At 37.2% G+C, this 9,019-nt stretch overlaps 1 protein-coding gene across 2 annotated transcripts; it reads right to left on the reverse strand.

Annotated features, from left to right (window-relative positions):
- Positions 1–803: 803 nt before the first annotated feature.
- LOC147852403 (syntaxin-22-like) lies at positions 804–7,536 on the reverse strand. 2 transcript variants are annotated; one of them, XM_087334302.1, is made up of 7 exons: positions 7,325–7,536; positions 1,953–2,040; positions 1,751–1,878; positions 1,579–1,659; positions 1,296–1,453; positions 1,110–1,210; positions 804–1,004 (listed from the first exon to the last, which is right to left on the reverse strand). In XM_087334302.1, the coding sequence occupies exons 1-7, from the start codon at positions 7,519–7,521 to the stop codon at positions 996–998; spliced, it is 762 nt and encodes a 253-aa protein (XP_087190428.1). In that variant the 5' UTR covers positions 7,522–7,536; the 3' UTR covers positions 804–995. The 2 variants fall into 2 exon arrangements, with proteins under 2 accessions (XP_087190428.1, XP_087190427.1); XM_087334301.1 differs by having other exon boundaries at positions 804–1,032.
- Positions 7,537–9,019: the final 1,483 nt, after the last annotated feature.

Consider the following 9,019-nt stretch of genomic DNA (forward strand, 5'->3'; position numbering starts at 1 on the left):
TCAAATGCCGATATATTACATGAATTTTGACCCACAAATTCCCATGCACCACCAACTCTCCTTCAAATTCAAGAAGGATGCTGAAATTGGTGGTGTGGCATTTGAATGATGCTGAAATTGTGAAGTCAAAAGCTTCTGGCTTTTCTACATTTTTGTTGTTTAGGAAAGGAGTACTTCTATCATTTCACTAAAGTTTACAGCAATTTGACAAATAGAAAAGTGAAAGGGGTAATTATTAGTAGATCACAAAGAGGAAAGCAAACATTGAAATTTCATAAGGGGGCATCTACCTCAATTAAATTAGGGGTGAACCAAAATTAGATCGACGACGATGAGTCTTTCAATCAAAATGGATTGTGGCAAGAATTTGCAAGCCATACCAAATTAAAGCATGGTCAATAGGGGAGTAACCCACAATTGAGGAATTTGCTTAGCTGTTCTATTGAGTAAATTTCCATGACCATGTGAACAATCTAATGGGCCACAAATGTCATACCCATGTATTACCATGGGAGAATACGAGATTCAACATGTACCCATTGATGATAAAATAGTTGAGAAAACCTTCAAAAACATAATAATTTGAGAAAACCTTGAAATTAAAAAATGAAATGTTTGACATTACAAACAATGAATATATAACAAAGAACTAAGTAAAGCTCCCTTTCTCGAAGTAGTTTTTACTATGTACATCATCCTAATGAACTACTTAAATTTCCAGAATTGCGCCTTTTCAGAACCATTTGGAATTCGGTGTGAATATATATATATATATATATATATATATATATATCAGAATGAGATTCAATAATAGAAACTTTAAATGGCATAACTATGGTACAGCAGCATTTTTGCTTTTATAATAAGTTACATTACACAACAGGAGTATAGCCAATATGGAAGTTTCCAATTTGCCACAGCATTGATGAATCCATCCAAGATATTACTCTTCAGTTTTTTGAATGCTTAGGCCACAAGTACAATTATGAGGATCATTAATGCCACTGCAAATATAATGAGAAGCAAGCACGCCTGGAGAAACATCAGAAAACATTTGAATTTTTTAATAAATTTCCATACAACACTAAAAACAAAGGCACAATATATACCAAGGATGATGTAGATCTTTGAGTTTGAGAAGCGTTTGCGATTTGCCTATTAGCTTGATTTGTCGATGCATGAGTATTGCCAATATTTGAATCAATATCATCTAGAGAACAATGAAGAAGGGAGAAATTTTAGCAATTAACCGATGAATTATTCTCACATGGTTCCCTAAGTATGATATTCCTTACCAATCATTATGCCTTGTTCATGCACTAAAACAGCTAGATCTTTGAAGATCTCATGAACTTCCCCAATCTGTTGCTGTATCTCCTGAATTCCTTGCTCCCTTTCCTCAATTATAGCATCATTAAACAGCCTTTCAGTCTCTAACGCAACCATTTCTTGTCTGCAAAAATAAAAAAAGACAAATTCATGAATAAACACTTGCTCACATGAGATACATGGATTAAGGCCATTCAAATACTGATATGTACAATAAAAAATAGCTTGTGAGACTTGTGACATTCTCACCTCCTTTCCGCCAACAAAAGAGACTTTTGCTCTTCTTGTTTAAGAGTCTCTTGTGCAGTCCAATGTAGTTCATCATTATAACTGGCCATACAAAGTATTTTCTTTTTAGTCAATATAAAGTTAGATTTCTCATCTATGTATAAGCTTTATGGGAGGTGAAATCATTACTTACATTGATGTTCCCGACACAACCGGAAGACTCGACCAGTGTTTCTTGGCAGTCCTCTGTGCATTTTGAAAATCTTTCAACACAGTTTCAAAGTCCTTTGCAAGCTTTCTATCGGCTACCTTCCTTAAGGGCTGTCATAGGAAAAAATTATATCATCATGGTGACCTCCAAATTGATCTCAGAATTTTATAAAACTAGCAAATACCTCATTTCCATAATCAGTATCACTGACTGCCTTCAACCTTGCTAATGTCTCTTTTGCCAACTTTTCAATGTGTTGTTCTGTTTTATGACTGCAACAGATAGAATTCAGAGAAATATACACTAATATTTGAGCGTTGGACAGTAAAAACCGATAAAGAGGAAAAGTTTGAAAAACAAATATTCGTGAATCCTCTTCAGAATTTCTACATATTGACATTATTCTCTAGACATCATCTTCTCAATAACAAGAGATCTAGAAAAGGAAGTAAGCTAAAGATCTTGATTTCTAAAAGAGATCAAGGCAACTAAAAGGGCTTACATTCTTAAAACACATTAAAAAGTAGCCAAAAGTCCAGTGTTCTATTCTTGCCAGAATTTTTCTACCATGGAAGCTCAGGTAAATGTAGCATAATTACTACATACCCTAGTTGTGAGCGTGTATCATGAACTCCAAATTAACAGGGGGTAGAAAGACCTAAGCTCTATAGAAATAGACTGTCAATATCAGATTAACTTGCAATTTATTTGGAATAGATATCTTTCCTAAAAGCTGGTACATAGTGCATGAGAACAATGCAAAACAAAATTCAGCATAGGCAGCAGATTCATACATGTAGATCTCAAAAGACATTCAGATTTCTTATGACAACTCAAAGAAAATATTTTCTCAAAATAGCTCATTCCTCAATTCTCTCACCTTTAAGACTCTTCGGCTGATCAAAAGATCTTTCCTATCCCATACAAGGCAAAATAGATCCCCCAAATAGATAATTCTAGGCAACTAGCTTTCTAACCTGTATGTTCACTATCGTTCCCTGTAAACATGACGTATCTGTCTAGATAATTAGAGGTGTAAGTTCCTATAAGACTACCTTGGGGAGGACTGATCTATTACAATAGGAAGGGAACTTTCAGGTCTTCTAAAACAATACCAGAATGTTGTAGAAATGATGATGATTATGTAAGCCAGCACCAGAGGACTCAATGTACAAGAATAGCTTGACAGTAAACTTGATTAAATTCCAAAATATTGCAAGAATAAATTGACAGTAAACTTGATATACAAAGGATAAATTGACGGTAAATTTAACACATGAATTCAAATACATTCCATGCTCCTCGTGTCAATGTTCAGAATCAAGTGTTTTGTTCAACTACATATGTGGATCAAAGATAATATAAAAGAAGCCATACTTCTCATCAGTTTGATAAGGCATCTAAAGTTGGCAGCAATGATGATTTACATTCTCGTTCTAACAAGATTAAACATGGAATTTGTTGGCGTTGTTCATTAATGGAAAGGATGACTCTATTTGGAAATAATCGATCATTGAAAAGTCAGCAAGATCAACAATCGAACTTTGGTATCTATTATCCTTGGTTCCATAACTTCTAGAAGGACTTGGAGAAGTTATGAAATTACCAGTCTTGATGTCTTTCCTTGATGAAATCTTGATTTCTATAACATTTACAAGGCCTAGGTTCTCCTTACGGGAGGTTGCTTGTGCCCGACTTTCTTGTGCATATACAGCCCTTGGTGCTCTCGAGAGCCACGAACTAAGTTGTGGTTATTTGATACACTTGTCACACCAACTCTTCTTTATGGAGTAGAATTGTGGGGACCGAGTCTTAACAAGGCAAATCATTGGAAAGATTTGGAGAGACCTTTAGTGTCAATGATTGTCCGCAAGATAAGGAGCAAAGCATTGGTGCCCCATGATATAATCTGGGCAGAGATGGGCCAGCACCTATAATCACCGAGGCATTGTTCCGACCAGTGACATGTAATCAACATCTTTGGGAGCTCCCTAAACGAAGGTACCCAAGGTTGGCACTTACATCATCAAGACAACTGGCTGAAAATTCATTGTTGGTATGCTGAAATGTAGCAATGGTTCGAGTCACATGGCATGAGTATAAATGCACTACCCCCAGTTCAATATAGCTTGGACTCTCTCCATCTAAATATAACCAAAGTAGAAAAGGATAGACTGATCTGAACTGATATTATTAACTTGGAAAACAAGATAACATGGATCAGCCCCAAAATTTCACTTGGTACGAAGATGTAGCAATGGGCACGGTTCGGTTTCAAGGCAAAGAAACCAAACCGTCATTTATAAACCCTCAAGTATTTGAGCCAAACCATTTAAACCCAAACCGTTTAGGGAAAAGTTGAAACCAAACCGAACCATTTAATAAAAAATTTAAACCTAACCATTTAAGTCAAACTAATTAAACATCTAAATAAACAAAAATACATTAAATTAAATAAGCATTTAAGTTAAATTTATTAAATCAATAAAAGAAACTTTAATTGAACCATTAAATTAAATAAACATTTTAGTTAAAATAATTAAATCAATAAAAAACCATTAATTTAACAAACTATTAAGGTAAAAAAAAAGTTAACCAAAAACCTATAAACCTTTAAACCAAACCATTTAAACCTATAAACCCGAGTTTTAGAACAGAATCGAACTAAAACCAAACCGTTTATCGAAAATGCAAACCAAACCATTAAATTTTTTTGGAACCAATAAACCATTAAACCATGGCTTAACGGTTCGGTTCGGTTTGAGCCGAAACCGTGCCCATTGCTAGCATTGCGTAGTGTGATAGGGTAACTGCGAAATTCATCACATTAGTTAGAGATTGAGGTAGGCAGATATACACAAATTCCTCTAGTTAGGGTAACTGCAACCAAAGCACCCTTGTCATCGACAGATAAAGGCCATTATCTCCTGCCATCGCAAGTACTTCCCTCGCTTCAGAGACCTCCCGTAGATCGACCTATGCTAGAGATCTTTCGAAGACAAAAAGTTACAATACATCTAACTTGAGAATCTCACATGTGCCGAAAACCAGATTCCTTCATCTCTTTTTATCTTATTTACTTTTTTGTTCTCAAAGACGAGACAACACGTAAGATGTAATTTCTTGTTTGGTCTTATAGGCCATTTTGGCCTCTTAAAAGATGTTAATATATTTTTCTTTCTTTCTAAAAGTTGATAAAAACATATTATCAGATTAATTCATGAAAATTAAAAGAAAAATGTCTGTTGTATAATTGTACAAATGCTTTTTCCATCACCCAGTAGCCATTTTCTAGGATATTTTATCTCCAAATATGGTATTTAAATGAGATTTAAATCATACAATTCTTGGATTTCAAACTTAGTTCGGATCTTCATCACATCAAGTTGACATGGAAGAAAGAAAAGGAATCCCAGGATGGGAGGCGAAGCTTTTCAGCAAGCCAAGTAGACCTTTACAACAATACCAATTTTCATTCTGATTCATGTCAAGAACTACTTCATTGAAGTAAATGCTTTAGCTTTGTAATTAGGTGATGTTTTTCCCCATACTACAGAATATAGGTCATAAGAATATGTAGCTTTGCATTAGCATAAGCTCTTGACACTAGAAATGTACTACGAACTTCAATACATGAAAATACTAGCTACAAGGCATGCTTTTGAGAAAGTGACACACATCACATTACAGGTTAATAGCTGGAGAAAAATTAGCCCAACTTTTATTATAACACATTTATAAATATCACTGAACTCTTGATAATCCCATCGGTGATTCATTCCATTTTTGGACCTTTATGAGTCACATCTTAAGATGGATCTTCATTTAAGTCACCCTTACTCAAGTTGGGACACGTGTTTGGATAATGCCCTCGTGTGGACATTTAGTGAAAAAACATTTGAAGACAACATTATCTTGCATTGTACTCTTATTTTAGCATATATTTGTTAAATTCTTTATACAAAAACATCCATATAAAGCCTTTTCCAGGCATTGGAATGGAAGTAGGAGTCAGTTGCATAGTCAAACAGGTCAATGGATGCAATATGGGGATGTCGGAAGGTCTTGGAAACATTAGCGACAATATCATGAATCCCAAGCTGTATGGAGATCCCCAATTATGTCCACCAAACTGGGGACTAGTTCCCCTGTTAATGTGTTCACATAAGCAGGGGTTATTTTTAAGATGTTCAGATGGGAATATAGTGTAATAGCATGGAGCATGATTTTTTCTCATTTCTGCATTTTTAACTGCTACAGGATCTTCTTTATTATAAACAATCCTCCACAGCATAGACAACTTCATTCCGTAATTTAGGTTTTAACGTGCTGTGGACAGAATACTTCATTCGTTTCTTTCTTTATGCAAGCATCAGGTCATATGTTTCTACTGCACATTAGTAGCTATCTACTTTGTAAGTGTTTAAACTTTTTTTCGCTTATCCATTGGTTGCACAGACATCTTCCGCATCTCTTTTAGACTTAATAGTTATTGACTCTTTGAAGATTCAACCCTAACTCTCTCAACCCAGTTCTATAGGCTACTATGGTCATAATTCATGTGCATCAATCACTACCATCGCCTCCAAGATATCCATAATGGGCATTGCATCTTGTGCTTCTCCTCCACAAAAACCTTCTCTTGCATACTTAACAGCCATCTTCAGCAACTACTCAATCTGAGTGAAGTTGGATTCCACTCCCCTTGCAGCCTCACAAATTGCATATACTAAATATAGGAAATATCCCGAGCATCCACTTCTAATTTAAGGCTGCCCATAAACTTAATGTAAAGAAATACCTGTAACCTCACCCCATGAATATCTTCTTTACAAAAATTCTTTTGGGTCCAAAATCAATCAATACATATCCTCAAGTGCAAGTGATTTTGAACCCAAATGAATTTTTTGAAGAAGACATTCATGAAGGTTCGGTTACAGATATTTCTTTTCATTAAGTTTATGGACAAATTTTACTTAGAAATGGATGATCTGGAGCACCAGAAGTCTACCTCAGACATTACGATTCTTTCAAGATAGATTTCAGGTGTCAATAACCTTTTTTCTTTTCCAGAAGGGGATATTCATTCATCCTATTTGTGAACTTTGTCAGTATAAAATACAACCAAAATGGTCAATAAAATTGGATCTCGGAGATATTGAGAACTTTTAAGGCAATCCGAAATACTGACACAACAAATATTGAGCCAAAGAACAGAGAAAAGGAACGATAGAAAAGTTCTACTGCATAAAGATAGAGACGTCAATGACTTCTGTCATGGATAGGTCTACAGTTACCATGATAAGTTATAAGCCCTCTATGGATCGAGAGGTTGAATTAACTCATTCGAATGCATGTAGTCAAGCTACAAACAAACACTCTTAAAGAAAAAGAGATACACTAACCCTGGGAATCTCAGTAGAACGATGGAATCGAAAGCATCAAAAAGAGCATAAATGAAAGGGAACTTAACATAGAAAGGAACCCGATTCGAGTACTGTGAGATAAACGAGGGTTGTGGAAAAAGGGAAACGGGAGGAAGGGTGGAGGGCTTACATCTTTTCGCGCAATTGTGGAGAGTCTTTGGAGGTGCCGAGGCTTTGTACAAGGCGTCTGAAGGAGGCGACAGAGGTGTTGATCTGGAAGACGGACGCTGCCACACCCTTCCCTTTCCCTAAACCCTCCTCCCGCCGCCGCCGCCGCTCTTCTTCTTCATGCTGCTCTGATCTGCCCACCACGTCCTCATAGCTCATTGATCCGCCTCCTTCCTTCCAATATTTCTCCTATAGATCTATCTATCCCCTTTCTCCTGCTGCTTGCGTTTGCCTCCTCCTCCTCCTCCTCCTCCTCCTCCTCCTCTCCCTCTCCTCTCTTCTCTGCTCTTTTCTGCTCTTCCCCTCCCCTGCCTCTCTCTCTCTCTCTCTCTCTCTCTCTCTCTCTCTCTCTCTCTGTGTGTGCTCGCTCTCCCTGGCTTCTCTTCGTCTTCTTCTTCTTTACGGAAACTTCAAAACTACCCCTCCCCTGCCTCTTCTTCATCCATCCAAAAACATAACATTTATGTATGTATGTACATATACATATACTGTTATACATATACATACTCATTCATGAATGGTAACACTTAGTTATATGGGGAACATGTATCTGTGGAGGAGCTCCTGGCTCTCTATGGCGATTTGAGCAACTACGATGTAGTGACCCAATCTAGTCGTGAATTGGAAGAAATGGATGGCTTTGCTTCCTTGGCCCACGTAAGGACCCGCGCCACGTCCATTGCAAAGGGTCCTAGTTGACCTTACGTAGCCATGTGTTTTCATGAGTACATATGTGTCATTCTGGTTATACTTTGATTGGATTGGGATCTACAATCCACTTACGGCTTGGCTTGTATACTCGAGTACTTGAATTGCCATGATCGATGTTGATGCCTCATTGTCTCGCAATTCATGGCCGTGGATCCTATCCAGTGTTTCCCTACCTCTTAGAATCAAAGGTCCCTCCTCATTGCCTATCCACTTCTCCATCATCATCCTTTGATTAGTAGCTTCCCCGAGCAATAGAGGGCTCATAATTTTAGATCTCATAGTCCATCCGCCCCTGATTGCATGGAGTATATTGGCTTGATCTTGTAGTGGCAATGACATAAACCACCTCCAACATTCTATACTCTTTCATGGACCTTCTACAATGCTCCCCCATGATAGCCCCTTACTTAATCCAATTAGATGATCGGATTCATCTCTGATACATGGGTTCCATGGGATGCATTGACTGAGCCAGGTAGGTTTAGAGTAAGGTTGATCACACTTGAACCCTCGTCTTATGACACACCACACCTTCCACATGGATGCCGAACAAGCAGACAACATCGCAGACACAACTCTCACGGAGCAATTGCCACCTTTGGTATCCGACGCCTAATCAGTCATGGTTCACGATCCCGCCTCGACTAAATCAACCAACCCGAAGATAACTGAAAAGAATAGCATGCGAAAGCTAAAAGACACAACCGGACAGAAGGTAAACGAAGGTTTAATGGAAACTCAGATAACACGCAAAGAACTTGGGAGAGACAAAGAGAGCAGGACACAAAAACTCAATTTCAATATAACACTTTGTACATACAAATGTGCTCAGAGAGCACTTTTATACAAGTCCTTAAAAGGACTTACATGTACTTTAATGCTCATAACCATAGATTGACCCATGCGTGATATTCATAGTATTCAACATCCGTAATATTCGAGAATA

Source organism: Azolla caroliniana, unplaced genomic scaffold (assembly GCF_043228905.1).
Source record: "Azolla caroliniana isolate FFs.n. ecotype wild unplaced genomic scaffold, voAzoCaro1.0.p SCAF_18, whole genome shotgun sequence".
Classification (NCBI taxonomy): Eukaryota; Viridiplantae; Streptophyta; class Polypodiopsida; order Salviniales; family Salviniaceae; genus Azolla; species Azolla caroliniana.

Coding starts and splice junctions, on each gene's coding strand:
- LOC147852403 (XM_087334301.1), bottom strand. CDS start 7,521: ATGAGCTATGAGGACGTGGTGGGCAGATCAGAGCAGCATGAAGAAGAA. Junction 1,454..1,578: donor CTTTTGTTGGCGGAAAGGAG/GTGAGAATGTCA, acceptor TTATTTTTGCAG/ACAAGAAATGGTTGCGTTAG. Junction 1,211..1,295: donor TGAACAAGGCATAATGATTG/GTAAGGAATATC, acceptor ATTGTTCTCTAG/ATGATATTGATTCAAATATT.